The 17689-nt window shown below is 45.1% G+C and overlaps 1 protein-coding gene across 1 annotated transcript in view; it reads right to left on the reverse strand.

Moving 5' to 3' along the window:
• Window positions 1-832: 832 nt before the first annotated feature.
• Window positions 833-17689, reverse strand: part of LOC134039947 (gamma-aminobutyric acid receptor subunit beta-2) — a 38205-nt gene continuing 21348 nt past the window's right edge. The window contains exons 5-10 of the mRNA XM_062486157.1: window positions 14919-15001; window positions 8929-9066; window positions 6741-6893; window positions 4887-5131; window positions 3003-3143; window positions 833-2174 (exon numbers count right to left, since the gene is read on the reverse strand). Coding sequence (XP_062342141.1) covers window positions 1827-2174; window positions 3003-3143; window positions 4887-5131; window positions 6741-6893; window positions 8929-9066; window positions 14919-15001 — 1108 coding nt within the window. The 3' untranslated portion in view covers window positions 833-1826. The remainder of the gene's footprint in view (window positions 2175-3002; window positions 3144-4886; window positions 5132-6740; window positions 6894-8928; window positions 9067-14918; window positions 15002-17689) is intronic.

The following is a 17689-nucleotide window of genomic DNA, read 5'->3' on the forward strand; positions in this document are numbered from 1 at the left end:
TCAGTTAAACAACAATGAGATGTATTGGATGATAGCTTCCTGGATAGCTGTTACCCATCATGTAAGGGATCTTTCAACTAACATCAATATGAGAAACACAACCGAGTTGTTTCTACAGTTTGTGCACATCATGTTCCTGTTTCAATAAGGGAATTTACAAAAAGTTTCATGAATAAATGTATGTCAATTTCGAATTTTGTCAGCTCTCAAGCACCAAGTGTTGCAACACCATCTGTACAGCCTCTATGGCTTTTGAAATGTGAAGAATTGTAGAATGTTTCTGTTTCTAAATGTTAATTCTACTGTACTGGCATTGTATGCCATTTGAGGGGCACTCCTGAGTCTCAACAATGTAACAATTATTTAGAACGAAAACAAGGAAACTGACAGGAAGTCTACCTTGGTGGGATGATAGAACAATGGATAGAAGACACAATGTCTTGTCGAGATATGATGTCAGTCTCTGGTAAATGGATGTTTGTAACAATGTTGTGCTTGTGTTGAGTTCTGTTGTTCTCTATTTGAAATGTATGCAAAAAAAGTCACCAAAAGTCACCCGCTCAATCAGTGAATATGATCTATGAAACCATCTAACCCTGACTACAAATGTCAGCTAAGGAAACAATCCCGAACCGAGTGTAGCTAATATGTTCCAAGTAATTCAGTGAGATAAATTCTGGTGTGGGCTTCATTGCTTTTTAAACGAAAGAATACAGGGCATATTTACATTTAATAGTGGGGGAAAGGGGAGGAAATAGTGGCTTGTGAGGCAAATACTTGTTTGGTCATGATATTCCCATGATAGACCCCTTAACTGCTGGCTTAATGTCCTGGTATTCAAAACAAACTACAGCAAAAGTGTACTCTTACCACATATTAATAGCAAAGGTGAAGGAATAACCACTCTTCCTTTTGTCATCTCTCAACTTCCTCCCTTATTCCCTCTGCCTCTTAAGCCCGCCTTCCTCTTTCCCTGGGTTAGAACACCATATTCTACTTAACAGAGTTGGAATGTTGAATCTCTCAGCAAATAAGCTGCTACAACAAAGATGCTAAATCATTAGACTAAGGCATATCTGTTCGACGTGCTGTAATGTTCAATGTAGACCTTTGAATAACCTTTATCAGCCAGCATTGTTTGTCAGCTTTAAAGGTTTGGAATGATGTTTGTATTTCATTGTTTAATCTACATTATCATACAGTTTCTTTAAATTGAAATAATGCTTTGAAATTAACAATACTCTATCAAAGTAGAAAAGGTTGCTTTTTCATAAAACCTCCAAACTATGATATTAATATACCTTAATATAGACTATGAAAATGTGAAACTTCACAATATAAAGATAAAATAAAGTATCGGATACAAATCATTAAATTTCTGAAGGAATGACTTAGAAAAAATTATGAATGTCGACGTATGTAGTACTTCAAAGGAGCAATAGTCATGGGATCATTTTGAACTATTATAGCTCTAACGTTTTGGCAACAAATCAGATACAGATTTAAGAAAGTAAAAACATAAAAATAAAACAAACATTTATAAATGGAAAAGTACTTATTTCACTAAATATTCGACTTGTAAAATTAAAAATTAGAAATGATAACTCTGGAACAGGCACCATTATGTTCTTAATCTCTCTTCTATAAGGTTTGTCTGTGTTAGCCAGCAATTAAGGTGTTCCAAGGTAAAATGGATTCAGTCCTGATTTTGTTTTGTTATAGTAATTCAGTCTTGTGTTGTACGATCACACAGCAAAATTAAACACAAACAGGAGAATAAAACGAGCAACAGAAATGGTTGCACCTTCTTATTCTGCTGAGTCCTTTTAGTTGACATAGTAGAGCCAATAGACGATGTTGAAAAAGGAAAAAACGGTGGGGAAGATCACTCTCGACCACTTGTCGATAGAGTTTACGTCAGTCAAGTCGGGGATTGTGATCTTCAGCTGGGACGCGCGCCTCCTTAGCCGGCTCTTCTTCTGGGTGACGTGGCGCTCCAGTGTGTTGCGTCCAAAGTTGTGTCTGGCCAGGCCGGCTTTGCGGTACTGAAGGGTGGAGGTGTCGTAAGACAGCATGGTGTTCCGCGGGTCACTGAGGCCGAGGGTCAGCTCCGAGGCTCCCATCTCGTTCTTGATCTCTATGGTCCCCAGCAGGATGTTTTCATGGGGGTCCATCTAGAAGCAGACCACACATTAGACACCGTGAGCTGCACGAAATGACCACATATATTTTCTACTGATATTTTGTATGGAATCATTCAAATTCGAAATCAAAACACAATACAACACCACCTAAGCCTGGGAATTAGCAAATGTATTCTTCTGTATACTGATGTATATACTCAAAGATGTACAAACTAACCACAAAGGTCCTCCCCCATAATTACACAGCCAAAACAACAAATTAAAGATAAAACGTCTTGCTACTTGATATGGCATGCAAACAATCAAGGGCTCAAGAGAATGACTGAAGTGGTTGAAAGAGCATCAACAACACTCCACATTGTAGTTGTATTTCTTAAACATAACACTCACTGTGCATACGGGGACGCAAAACATACAGGAGTAGGGCTAACATTCAAAACAGAGATGGAAATGATGGGTCAGGAGGATGAGAAAAAGTATGGACAGCAAAGACATGTAGGAAAGGAAGGTTAGGGGATACTCTGACAACCTGAACAGGGAAGGAAACTTGACATCTTTATTTCTAAATGATGTGTAGTGCTTTCTTTCTAACATATATGTACTTCATTCCGTTGCCTACTATATTCATATACATTATGCACATGTGTGTACATGTGTAGTGGCAGAAACAGTCAAGGGAAAGTTTGATTCCTCTGTCTTTGAGGTAACACAGTAGGGACGACTGAATGATTGATGGAAACAGGAGTTCTATTGAATGCATGATTGAAAGGAAAAACACACTGTAGAAGTAGTTTTAGAGTTCTAGAAAGAAAATACAGAACATTGCATATGGTCAGTCTCCACTGTGTGAACCAATACCTTATTCTTTTGCTCGCCTAGTCCCATCGCTGCATCGTCCACAAAGATCGGTTCCCACATCGAGTCATGAGCGTCAATTTCCCTCTGTTTCATTCTGGCATACAGAGTATCTTCTCTTTGAACTACATTTCCCACCATCCACTGCAAGCATACAAAATCATCAAGGTCACATGAACTACATTTTACAACAACCACTGCAAGTATTCAAAACCATCAAGGTCACTTGGATCAGTTGCTTTAAGACACTACTCATTTTCCTATAAACATTTTGAGTGGTGTTTTGTGAGAAGTTTACATTAACGTTACACTAACTACCTTATTACTACAATACCTACATGTAGGAAAAAGAATGTAAGTATATAGGATTGCTATGTAATTTAATTATATTTAATGTTAGTGGTGTAGGTTATTACAAAGTGTAAGAAAGCACTGTATGAGGGTAGGATGTAAGGGGTAAGTGGATGTTGTAAAGGAGCATTTGAGGCCAAGTTACCAAAACAAGATCACTGTTTTGGGTGACACATACTTACCTAGTTTCACCTGTGTAATAACCACTAAACCATCATGAAATGTAACTGCATATCAGTTCTTATACTGTATGACTACAATGTTGTTACATTAGGTCTTGCTATGTAGTGACATCATATTTAATGTAACCTCAGTGTAAAGTGTCCCCCAAATCTTGCTATGTAATGCAGGGAAATAAGTGTGTAGTTCAATAGTTAGGCTTAGTGAGTGGGATTCTGAGGCTCAACTGCCCTTCAAGTACGATAGTGACTCTACATTGGTTTACCAACACATTTTCCTACTGTCGGCATTCCATTAGCTTTCAATCCATTTGACTTGATTCGGATAAGTTATTTTCCAGTTGACAAAGTTGTTTCCCTGCGTCTGTATCCAATGCCAACTCAACTCCTTCTGAAGAACTGGCATCTCCTTTTCTCCTTGATGTCACCTCTGAGTTGCATTCATCCAACCCTCCATATGAAGTGGGGACATTCCTTTTGTGAGTATGTGATTAACTTTTGTCTATTTTATTCCCATTTATATACCTTTCAACTTTTGAGACGGTTATATAAATGATTAAATTCCTCTTCATTGAAGTAGAAAGAAAACATCACATATTCTGAGAGTCAAGTCATTGCACTGCATTCATTTGAATGCAATGCAATGTGAACACTGCAATGGGAGTGTGATTTTGTGTCTGTGTGTATGAGTTTGATTATGATAGACAGAGATAGAGAGAGAGAGAGAGAGAGAGAGAGAGAGATAGAGAGAGAGAGAGAGAGAGAGAGAGAGATAGAGAGAGAGAGAGAGAGAGAGAGAGAAAGAGCGTGAGAGAGACAGAGACAGAGAGAGACAGAATATGCCTTACAGTTTGCAATCCCATGTTTGCCTGAGCGTGTGATTGTGTGCTCGTGTGTTCGTGTGATCCTAAACAACACAAATTGAGGTCACAATGGGGATATGAGAACAGACTAGACAGGAACAACTAGCAAAGCTATTACTAAAGTACAGGTAAAGCATGGCCATTCGAGACATGAGCCATATTCAGCTACAACTAAACTTTAAGGCATACAGCCACAACGAGAGTTGAAGCATTTCGTTACCAACACAATCGCAGTGTTGTGCTTGCTTTCCTCAGGACTTTCCTACTTCACGCCATTTGTCATACTGAGGGTAGCTATTGTTTTTAAATCCACCATGTATATGGTGTGGAGACTGACACTTCTTGATGACACTTCCTTTTTTTTTACTAGAAGCAATACTAGTTTCTCTGAGAGGATGGTGACCTGTTGCATTATTATACCATAAAACACTGGAGATGTTCTGTACAATACTACTCTGAACCAGAACAGTAGAGTACAGGGCAGAATGCTGTACCTTATTGGGGTCCATTCTCATCTTCTCGTTGTTGGCAGTGGCTGCTTTCTCTGCGGCTTTCTTCTGGCGCTGGGGCCCTCTGCCGAAGAAGATGTAGTTGACCAAGGCGTACTCCAGTAGCGCCAGGAAGACGAACACGAAACAGCCCATCAGGTACATGTCGATGGCCTTCACGTAAGGGATCTTGGGGAGGGTCTCTCTCAAGTGGGTGTTGATGGTGGTCATAGTCAGCACCGTGGTGATACCTGGGGAAAGATACAGCCCGCAATAAGTCCACAAAGGGTCGTGCAGTGCATGCTCAGGAAATGAAACCGAGAGCATGTCAAGGTTCACATTTTGGCAGCGAGTTTTCATCTAGAGCCTGGCTCATTAGCAGAGACCCCCCGAAGAAAGAGTCTGTTTGGGAGAACTTTGAGAACCCAAGCTGGGGGTCAGAGAGCAGAAGGTGACCACAGTATGTTCCATCCGAGGTGTGAGAAGTTGTCAACCGACCGCTGTGACTGACACAAACGAGCCCTCCTGCTTTCCCTGTCTTCATCTAACGAACCGTGACAGTCCCGGATGAGGTCATCTCAATGCTGATGTCGGGTTTTATTGAACAACTGCTGAGGAACAGCATAGCGCCGCTTCCCTTCTCAGATGCCTGGACTCACACACATTGGCGGGACAGAATAAGTACAATCCCACAACGGTTCATATTGCTTCTGTGCAATCAATAAAATACAGTATGCTCAATTGATGAGATGGGATTAGAAGTAACCGTACATAACCCAAATCAATGTGTGCCTCTGAGTCAGTAGAGACCTGTCAGGCCAATCTGGGGCCGCTAACACGAGCAAGGGATTCGATTTATTCGGATTTTGATTGCAATTGCACAGACTCCAACAGACACACCCACAACCGTGCATGGTAACAAACACAGCGGGCCGTGCTAATGCCTGGAACCAGGTCAGAGAGAGAGATAGAGAGAGAGAGAGGGAGAGAGAGAGGGAGAGGGAGAGAGACTAGGGGTGGTCTACTCTGGCCTGTGTATACTCCTATCTACCTGCCTCCATTATCAAGCATTAATGCTGTTTTTCATTAAATCCTGTGCATGCCTGCCCCTTGGATAACTAAATGCAGGTCAGCCTCCAATCAGAGAGAGTGCTTCTTTTGTGGAGGGCTGGCTGGGGACGGGGGCTGGGGGCCGGGGGGCTGGGGGGCTGGGGGACGGGGAGCCTCCCAGACACGGAGCGACGCGCCGGGTCTAATGCAGAGGCCACGTTGGGCCTGGCAGGCTTGCGTATTCAAGGATGACAGCAAGAAATTGGAACTTCCAAAAAGCGCAGAGGCACTCAAATCAGAGTGAAAACAAATCACCCCAGTCATCCATCACTCTCCTTCAAAAAGCATCCGTCCCTTGAGTACCCCGGGGAGTTCACCAATGCTGCTGCAGCATTATGTCCTGGTCTCTCACCGAGGGGAGGGTGACAGTGAACGTGTAACGTACATACAGTACATTTGGATCTAGATTTTGGGGGTATTTCCTCAGTTTTTCCTCTGAGGAAAGTCTGAAAGTACTGTGAAGCAAAGTCTAGCTGGGACTTGGAAAGCAGTACATAGTTAATGCAAAACCGGCCATGGACACAGTATTTCCCTGTAAGGTTTAGCAGAACAGTTTTCCAGTGCACCATGAAAACATTTGTACTTTGGAAGTTAGCTTTGTCTGGGGGGTTACACTCTTACCCTGTACTGTTGCACTGTCCTACACCATACCCACAGCCTTCATACATCCTGTCTAGGTCTCATGTTCGTCATAGCATGCCTGAAGCTGTATGAGAGCGCAGACAGGTCACGGGGGCATGCAGTCCGTACCCAGGGCTACTCTAGCGGCTGAGGCGTCGTAGTTGATCCAGAAGGAGACCCAGGAGAGGATGGTGATCAGGATGGAGGGCATGTAGGTCTGCAGGATGAAGTAGCCGATGTTCCTCTTCAGCTTGAAGCTGAGTGAGAGGCGTGGGTAGGAGCCTGAGGGGGGGCCACAGAGAGAGAGAGAAAGAGAGCGAGACAAGGATGAATTGAGCAAAACTGACTCAGCGTTGCATCACACACTTCCAACATACAACCCTATCTCCTGGGCTTCCTTCTGTTATCCTATCTTAGAGGCTGTTATATCCCTGTCTTGTGTGGCAGGTTCTGTTGACATCCTCCTCCTTCCCCCCATGTGGGGATTTCACTACGTTGTGTTGATATGCAGGCGTATCTGTGGCTGCCTGGACGTCCCCCCCCTCTCTCTCTCTCTCCACCTCCTGCCTTTCTCTTCTGTCTCTCCTATGTTCTGGACAGAGAAGGAGAGATGCTCAGCGAACAAGATGTTGCCTCTCCATCTAACGCCGTGGCGTCAGCATTTCCCCCGAGTCGCAAGCCGCGCCTGTGATTAAACGCTTCGTCTTTGTGTTCTACTGTGGCGTGGCTATCTGTAAGCGTGGGTAAAGGCCTGTTTTGCGTTGTGTTGTCGTACCAGGGTAGCAACGGGGGAAGCAGGCGTAACATAGAAAGCGTTTGAAGAAAGGACTGCCGCAGAAGCATTCTGAAGACAGACTGAGCAGAGGGAGAGGGCGGGGGAGGGGAGGGAGGAGACAGATTTGCATATGATGTGTACCAGAGAGGACCAAAACAAAGCCTCCAGATGTACAAATCTCCAGTGAGCAGGTCCACAGTCGGCTCTGACGTCACCGGAGCACGTTCCAACGCTCCCTCCCAACACGCTTGCTTACATGGAGCATTTCCCCAGAGGTGTTGCACGAGCGTGTTGACGTCTGCCACGAGCGATGTGCCGGTATGTGCTGTGTGTGTGAGGAGGGGTACATTTACATTTAGTCATTTAGCAGATGCTCTTATCCGGAGCGACGTACAGTAAGTACAAGGACATTCCCCTGAGGCAAGTAGGGTGAAGTGCCTTGCCCAAGGACACAACGTCATTTTTCGCACAACGGGCGAATCGAACCGGCTAAAGGTAGCATTGGGCTAAAGCCAAGCGGTTCTGCTGATGCGTGCGCCGGCGGGACCCTCGGGTCACCGTTGTCGGGCGTCGGCCGGTCGACCCGAGAGGGAATCCTCCACACCGAATGCCGTCTCGCCCACCCTCCCTCCCTCCCACCCTCCCTCCCTCCCTCCCTCCCTCCCTCCCTCCAGCACGTAACCACACTCCAGGACGCTGAGCAAACGCACGTAGCCGTTTCCTAACGAGCTCCGAGGAGCTCTGGACGCAGCTCAGGAAAACATGTGAGTCCTCCAGACAGTCTGCGTGGGAGGCACACTGTCCTTGGGTCATTGTGCCGCTCTTCATTCAATGGAGCAGTTTACCAGACCATCTCTCCGCGCCACCGCCGTCCCTAGACCTAGCTCCCATAAGTAATGGATGAATATGAGAATGTAGCAGATGAATAAACCATTCCGTACAACAACGTTTGCAGGTTGAATAAGTCATAAGCGGGCTGCGTCTGACGATAGGGGTGGCCCTTCCTCCAGCCTGTGGGGCCTGTTCTAGTTTTTGCTGGGATGGGCGGCGACGTCCTACATCTGTTACACCCTGTGACCACGGAGTCCCCTCTTACTCCGACACCGCCCCCCTCTCTATCAACACACACACCTTTAGAAATGGCATTACTCTCACCTTGATTGCACTGCCAAACAAGGAGGCCCGGACCTCAAAATAACCTTTAAATGGAAGCACTTTATGAACCCATACTTAGAACAAAGTGTTTAGTGTATGTGTGTGCGTGTGTGGTTGTGTGTGTGTGCCTGTGTGTGTGTGTGTGTGTGTGTAAACCATCCGTTCCCATAATTGCCTATCCACAGTGTCCACAAGGTCCATTGGAATTCACTAGTAAATAGTTATTTTGTCACACAATTCCCAGAATATCTGCTTTATGTTTGCCTTCTGATATTCGTATTTTTAATTAGGGGTTACAAACTGTGATGTGAGTCACTCGGTGGGTTACAATTTTGAGGGCCGAGTGCCGGCATATTTTGTTTTCTAGATTCGGTCCGTCGATATTACCTGTTGAGAAGACCACGTTCTTGGAGATGAGTTTGTGGTCCACGATGGAGAACTGAGGGAGTTCGATCCTCTCCACCCCTGTCACAGCGTGGTCACCACCACGCCAGTAGAACTCAATATCATCCGTGGTGTATCCGTCTGTAGAGGATACAGAGTGAGAGAGAGAGAGAGAGAGAGAGAGGTTCTCTGATCAGATGAGAAGTGCTGCAAAAGTATCCTCATCACCGAGACAGACAAATGTCATTTCCTGACTAGATAAGGCTTTCATGGTGGACACTCGGTGGATGTACATTATTCATGGTTTCTGAATTATGAAAGGCACGTAGAAATGGTTAAAATGATGAATTATAAAAATAAAGTCATTGCAGGGTTTTACCAGTAATCTATGTTCTGCTGTGGATTAGGGAACATTTGAACATAAATGTACAGTGTTGTTCGTGTTTTTCATTTGATCCTAAATCATTTATACCGATACCGTAAGAACTACTGACCCAAAACAACACAGACTTTGGGACAACCTGTACTTCAAGTCCTGAAGTCATGAATATTCATTTCAACTAAACCACACTGTCACTCGCTAAACTTGCTTGACAAAGGCCTGCGACAGTGTCGAATCCCTACCGAAAAGGGGGAAAAAAAGTCTGTTAGACCATAAAACTGGGCCTAATCCAGTCCCTGAGAGGCTTCCTAGCCCAGTGCTGTCGTCACGTCTTCTGATTCCAGAGCAGAGTGGGGGCTCACTTAGTGAACAGTAGTGAGGCTCGAGACTTCAGGCGTATGGGAGGAGGGGGGCATTTATTAGCCCCCGACACCCGCTGCGTTTCTTGTTTCCATTCTTTGCTTCCGTTCCTTCATCCCCCACCCCTCCTCCCACCTCTCTTTCTCCCCTATCCCTTCCATCTCCTTCCCTCTCCTCTCCCTCTCCGTGATGTAATAACTATGACAGAGAATGGAGGCTAAGGATAATTTGCCAAGTCAGGCTCAACGACATAGAAACAATGGAGTTATGTGGATCAGAGAAGCCCGATCAACCAAGCATAGACCACAGCCATCCAGCCTCTACGCAGGGATGGATGTCTAGAATGTATTCAATGTGTTACGTAATCGTTTTTCTTCCGTTCATCATCGGTAGCTCCATTCTTTGGGGGTAGTGGAAGGAAGATTTGTTGGAAGGAAGAGGAGAAGAGAGGACAAGAGATCCACAGGTAGGGTTTCCCCAGTGCTGTCAAAGGTACTAACGTAACCAATCCAGCGTTTGAAACCCCGGTAAAGCCTGGCTGACTTCACTTTGAACTCTCTGGGAGAGATAGTCAAGCTACAGTAAGCCGGCACAAAGTCTCTTCACATGCATTCTCAGGACTAAGAGCTTTGACAGTCCAAAAATAAATGGAATTGATTACGATAGCATCAGCAGAGATAGCATATAATACTGAAACCCATTTAACAAAGGCTTGGCATCTCACGGCTGCATATGACTGGAGGCGTCTTTACGGAGCTTCTGAAAGAAAGTCGAAATCAATTAGTTTTATTGTGCGGGAAGGGATTGTGGGAAAGAGTTCCGGGTGAGGGGTTAAAGGGTGGGCCTTATCAATCAACAAACAAATCAGACCGAATTTGATGAATTCTGTTCCCTTAGTTCAGTAAGTTTGCGAGTGGGATCTGATTCCTTATGAGTTGGTTTTGAAACAAAACATGAAAAGGTGCATGCCCATGAACATACTGTTAGGGGATACTTCCAGAAAACTCTGACTTATGTCTAACGACTTCACTTTACCACAACACTTTATTCCTACCTAAAAAACAAATCACGTAGTTTGCACACAGCCTTTGGGTCTCATTCTCAGGGTTGGGAACATCCAACGTATAAAGCCTTAACAGTGCACGCTCTGGGAATATTGCCTATTTCCGAAGACAAACACCACCAAAGCCTAAATTCAGAGCAACAAGCTCTCCCCTTGCATGTGCTTACTTAGAAGGCTCTACTCTTATAAACACTGCTCAAATGAATGTTTGATATACCCCCGAATTCAAAGCCACTTTAATCATATTCCTGGTGTCCAATTAAAAAGTGGCTCACAACTCCTGTGGTACCCAGCAAGCCGTCTTCGGCATCTAAGGCTCGAGAATAAGCCTCAGCGTACGAAGAACAGGTCCCCCCCTCCCCCCCAGAGGACATTTGCAGATTCTAAAACAGGACCCCGAGAGCTGCACAGGCTCCGTACCATGTGGACCGCTGGTGCAGAAAAGTGGCACAATTACTTGTGGAGGATGTGTGGACGTTCGGATCGTTTTGTCGTGACAACTCGTGATGACAGCGTAAAAGAGCCTTGATGACAGGCTGACACTGACACACATCTCGAGCGGGAAGCCATATCACAGGTCTGCAGTGATTGGCTGTGGAGAAGTCTGGTTGGTGGACTCACGGCACACTGGCAGCTCGCTCGTCTCAGTCGGGTAGGGTGTCCCTCAACAAGTGCAATTTTCTCTCCGTATTTCAGAGGTAGCTGTTTCGATGTGGCCATGTCTCGGTGAGGAGCCAAATTGGTCTATTCTGGAAATGGTGTCCATTACACCACACGTCGCTTTGAGGAGTCAGACTTGGAGAAGGTCTCAAGATGGCTTTATTTATTAAAAAAAAAAAATCTTTAAGGCTCGTGGTCAGCATTCTGTATAGACCAGTATTCTATTTATACAAGGCTGCAGTCTGCATTTACTCAAAAGGAAAACATTAACAGATACATATTTATTCAAAATATTATATATATTATGTATTTTCTTATTACACAAGGACCTCACCAGAGGGAAAACTGCCTTCTACCCTGGTTGGACTCTAATGCGGATCTAATGCGGGGAGTCAGATGGCTGAGTGGTGAGGGAATCGGGCTAGTAATCAGAAGGTTGCTAGTTCGATTCCCGGCTATGCCAACCAAATGATGTTGTGTCCTTGGGCAAGGCATTTCATCCTACTTGCCTCGGGGGGAATGCTAAATGACTAAATGTAAATGTAAATGTAATGCATTTACTGTGTAACTAGGGGAACATGTCTGCTGAACTGCAGCCGTTTGACACCAAGGCCTGCTCCTCTCTTCCACAGACAAGCAGGGCATATGGCTTGTACACAACCTACAGGACATAGTGGAGACTGAGACTATAGCAACAGCGAAACATGCGTAGGCTGACAGGAGTGTGGCTCGGCAGGTTCGGAGCCTCATGCAGTAGCGCTGACAGGCGGCCCTGCCATGCTGCCCCAGTGAAGGGGCCCAGGTCAGGGCTTGGCTGAACCCCGCACCATTCCTCTGCTGCCGTAGCTCCACAGGTCTGCTCCTGCCAGACTCCTCTCATGCTCACGCTAACCACGCTCATGTGATGTTTCCCAAGCACACAACGTCACTCACGAGCTTGCTGGCGATACACCCGGAACAGGGATGTACCGCAACCCTTTTGCTTAATGTACTTGAAGGCAAAATTGGACCGTGTGCTTGCTGAATCCATTCGGCTAAAAATGGCAAACAGCTGGCGCAGACATAGAACGTGACAGACAGTCTCATCTGAGAGTGCTCATCCTCTCCAAGGCGAAGGAGTCCTCGCTCAGGATTTCATTACGATCAAATAAAATCTCAAGAGTGAACTTCATTACTTGAGAGCAAGCTGGCTAATTGCACTCACACTGATTGTATTACACTAGTATCATACATATTACATCCATACAGTACAGTGCTTTCTTACTGGTGATTACAGGAAGAACATTGAGTGGCTGAGTAATTAGCCCAGATAGTACTGCTAGCTGTGTGCCTTGGCATGACTGTGCACACGCAGTTTTTTTCTTCTCTTTCTCCACAGAACTTTAATGATGTTTCTGACTCCTCATCCTCCCATCCCCCTGTTCCTTCTTCTTGACAGTACTTTCATCTTTCTCAGCTATCAGATATCTTCCAAACTTTACATACGCACCGACCCGGGAGATGACACGAGAAGGAAATTGAATAATCACAAAGTTACTCCACAGAGAGCTGACAGACTGCTCTAAAACAACCTGCGTGTCTGAGTGTCATTGAGCCTGCGGTTGCAAATAACTGTTCATCACAAACAAACCCATTTTCAGAGTCTTTCAGCTCCTACAAGAAGTTGCCTTAAGTGAGAATGTGGTTAAGAGAGGCGATCCGGTGTATAATAGCACCGCAGACAGAGAACTTCCTTCATCAGCGTCTTTTTTCCACAACGCCTTGCTCTTTCCCTCAGGGAGTTCTAATTATTATTTACAAAATGCCCTTTAAGTTGTTGTCGTTGCACACGTCCCCCTAATTTCTCCTTCATTCAATAGGCAGGAGACCTTTCCTCAAGTAACGCCCCCCCCCCAAAAAAATGTATGTGATTAATATTCTATTACCATGTGTTAAATGGTTATGGATTAGCTGTATCCGATGAATGAACATTTCCTGACAAGGAAGGAAGGCAAAAACAAACTATCTAAGGTGCCGTTTGCATAAGGAAGCAAAAGCCATAACTTTGCTGACACAGCTTGTTAGTCTCTGCTTAAAAGAAGAGAATTCAATCAGGACGTTTGTGGTCTGTAACAATTACAAAAAGGTTACCCGAATGCCATGAATATTTGTGAGAGAGTTCTGTTCCTCCTGCCTGTCATGAGCTCACGAAACCCTGGCCGATCTACGCTGGCGCTTCCCAAGTAGCAAAAACGCAAGATTGAAAGCATCAAGCTGTCAGGCTCTCCGAAGAAATGCCACGTAGAGGATAAAGAGAGAGGGCACAAAAAAACAAGAGAAAAGTTAGTATGGAGACGAAAGACAGAAAAAAATCGATGTTGGAGGAGGGATCAAGGAAGCGATAGAAGAGAGACACTTGTGAACCGAAGAGAGGAAGAGGAAGGAACAGTGAGAGAGAGGGAAGGTCAGCAGTACTGAGTCGAGATGGACAGACAGGACAGTCAGATGGAAGCACCCGTGGATTTCTTGGCTGGCGTCGTGTGGCAGGTCCACAAGTCTAGACTCTCAGAGAAGTGAGGGAATATAGGAGGGGCCCTTTGATTTCCCACTAGTTTCATCAGGGGGGACGCACCACACATCCGCTCCACACTTACATGTGCGGTGAGCTCAGCTATTAGCCAATAGCTTGAAATTGGCTAATAGCTAATTGGCTAATATATTGGAGAATTGTCTCTTACCCAATGGCGGTGCTGGGCTGCTGTACAATGACAAAGTTCTCGGAGGCCTGTTTGTGCACTCAACGCTCTTTCTTTCTGTTCAACCTTTAATGAAATCGCCTAGTGAGCCGTGCTCCAACAATGGTTGTCGAGACCGTACTGGAAGTCACATTTGCTTTCGCTGAGCTACACACTCGCAGAGGCATTCCAGGTCCCCAATTAGATTTGATTAGGACAGTTTTTGCTCACTGCTCCCCCCGGCGAGAGCGAAAGTGAGTGACCACTGTACCAGACCCTGCCGGGGACAAAGGTCAACCTCATTAGGATAATGCAGAAAAGGCGCTCCCACCTCGTGCTCCACGGAACCTCCAAAATTGCCTCTGCGTTTCCGAAGGTGAAACGTCGAGGTGAAAACTATCTTTGGCAGCTGAAGTAGGCTCGCTTCACCGGGGCACGTAAGGATAGCGACACACGACGGGGATACAGACGATCTTGAAAAGTAAACGGTGAAAAACAGGCTTTCACCTCCACACGAACAGAGTTTTGTCTTTATTCCTCGTGCGACTTTGTTGAGCGGATATCCCCGAATTGCTGAGTTGACGCAAAAGACAGACTTTAGCGTGTCAGTGCCTTAGGTGTCTCTGTCAAATCTGCTGACAGGAAACCATGGTAATTTTTCCTCTACGGCCCTTAGTTTACTGTAGAATCAACAATTTCTCCGTACGAAGGCATGTTTCTAAGTAGTTTTCGCTGTCCGGGCCTTCGAAAACCTGTGTCGGAGAATTAAAGCAATGGAGGTGGGTTGAGACAGGGACAAACGGAAGACACTCACAGCTCTCTATCTCCAGTGTGCAGTTCTGCTCATCCAGTGGATACCTCCTCAGGTCCATCATACAGGCAGCTGTCGTTGTAATCCTGCAGACACACAAGGTTAGTCAGGGTTAGGACCACTACAGACTATGAGGCCCACTGCGGTAGATCAAGAGGTTCTCAGCATTGATGGTGAGAACCTATATTTACCCTCTAATTGTGTACATTTAGTCTTTTTTTTTTGGTGTGTAAGTGAAGCCATGGTATCAGTACAGCATAGAGCAGGGTTAACAATCACAACCAGGAAGTGAATCACCCATCTCACAGATATGTATGCGATGGAGTGAAGGGAATATGGTTAGCTAATGGCCATGCTTTTTATAGCAGCTGGAGGTTCATGCTAATAAATGGCTTTTATATCCTCTCGTTTTTTGGAGATAAAGTTAATCGCAGAATGCCAATGATATTGATCCCAGCTGGATCGTAACATATCTCTGGATAATCTCTGCCTTAATGAGCTTCTATGCCATCATAGCCTCCCATCCAGAGGTGAAAGCATGATATCAGGCTTGGATAGAGCATAACCTTCAGAGCATAGAGACACTAATCTGATTTCCTATCAAGGGTTGAGGCGACACCTCAAATTTATCTTGGAACTACAATGGTCTTTGTCCTCTCAGTCACCTAGAAAACAGCCTGGTGCCTGGAAATAACAGCCTCGCACATACTAAGTCCCCTGAAATCTCCCCAGTGTGTTAAGAACGTGACGAGTGAATGAGCAGTCTCCTATGGTAGCCCTACAGTACATGATGCTACACACCAAGGTGCCGCCTATGGAATGCAGAGCCAACTCGGATCACTCCCAGTGTTCTAGCATTTATTTCCGGAATAATCCTAGCCTCTTCCAAGACGCCAAGACAGATAATTCCCACGATGATAAAAGGGGGAGTGAGAGACAGTTTTGGAGTGGTTGGGTTTCAAGTCAAAACTATTTTTTTTATCTCACAAAAGTTCTTAAGAGCCGGAATGATTTCAGTGGGAAGAATGCCTGAGGTGAGAATCGGTTGGCATAACTGAAGGAGAACAAAGGAAAAAGAGATGATGTGAACTTGTGAAGTGAGCAATTGAAGATTTTGGTATCAGCTCAATGTACCATGTTATCAGTGTTGAAGACTGTTTAATGACTTTGACAATTACCTCCTAAAACAGATGTGTAAGGGTATATGTTCTGCTAAGGCACTCCATGCTGTATTGGAAAGAATACTCAGTATTATTCAAAGATTTACATCTTTTATCATTTACAAATTAGCATACCAGAATTTCTCTTACCCTGCAGTGTTCATTAACAAAAGGTCTCTGAATTATGACCACTTGTCAAGTTTACCCACACATAGTACTTCAAATGACAAATGGGAATCATAGCAAGTCTGCGATCTATGAAATTGATCTACCTTTCAACCCCTGCTCATCAACCCAAGTTGCAAAGCAAAAATACCATTAAGTGTGGATGTAGCCAGCTAAATTGGATATGTATATTGGTACATAATTAAATCGGTCATTGATAATCTGCATTTTTTGTACGTAGGAAGCCTAGGACAAGCCTTACTGCTTGCCCACCAGAATAATCTGATACAGTAGTAACAAATTAACACATGATCAAGATAATGTGTCCCATTCTGTGGTTACGTGATTGGTTGTCAACAAGCCAGCTATGACAGAATGCCTTATGTAAGCCAAATGTTGTTGTTGTATTAGACAGTGCCATGTGCCAGAACACATTGCAGCTCCGACTCGGACTCCGATCACCAAGGTCACCTCAGTTCACCCGATGAGCACTGCGATCCAAACAGAGAAGTTGATTTCATTTTTTTTGTTGATGTCCTTTACTTCTCCAGCATTCATGAGTTCCTGTGTGACCCAAGGGGGACAAAGCACCTTTTAAACCAAATGAGCTTCCATGTTTACTGGGGCGTAAAGGGCACATGGGTTTAAAGAGTGCTCAGAGGGCTAGAGAGGTTTTAATATTACGAGCAACAACCTCTGAAAATGTGTAAGGGATGTATTTTTTTTAACAACAAACACATATTTCCCTCAAAACGCAGTCTTTAGAGATCATTAACAAGGTTCACACAAAAAAACAAGTCTTCGTCACAGTGAATTGACTAGAGCACTTTATATGTAAATGACTCGGCATGGGTCTCACACACAGGGGGCCGGCCATGCGGGCATGGACGTCATGAGTGGATGTGGTCCTGTTGTTCGTTAGACCAAAGTGACAGCAGAAGGCGGTCATGATGCGTGATAGAGGCCCACTCTTTTTGGCCCGGTTCCCTGCTTTGAAGCCACATTGGGACCTGCACGTCATCACAGGTCATCGTCTAAGCCCACCTGACAACACGGACGAATCTGTGCCAGCGCAGGAGGCTCATCTTCGGCTAAACACTTCCCCAGTTGCCATGGAGATAATCGGAGACCCCTCCCCTGACAGCCCACATACCTGTCCTGTATCACTGCATCCCCTACAGCTGTCTCTCTACCTGCAGAACCTGTCGACACCCCACATCATACAGTAGAAACACCACAGGGTTCCACGTACATGTCTCACTACTTTTGCTGTTCCTGCATCCCTGGCCTGGTAAACGTGAGCACTTGCATGCACAAGCGTGCATATTTAGAGCGCACTGCTAAAGCACCATCCTTTTGCCTTTACTGCAAGTTAGAATACAATCCAGTCAATGTCAACAGAAGCCGTGTATCTAGGCTAGGAATCTGTGTCACCAAGAAGGCCTGAGG

This window comes from Osmerus eperlanus, chromosome 19 (genome assembly GCF_963692335.1).
Source record: "Osmerus eperlanus chromosome 19, fOsmEpe2.1, whole genome shotgun sequence".
Lineage (NCBI taxonomy): Eukaryota > Metazoa > Chordata > Actinopteri > Osmeriformes > Osmeridae > Osmerus > Osmerus eperlanus.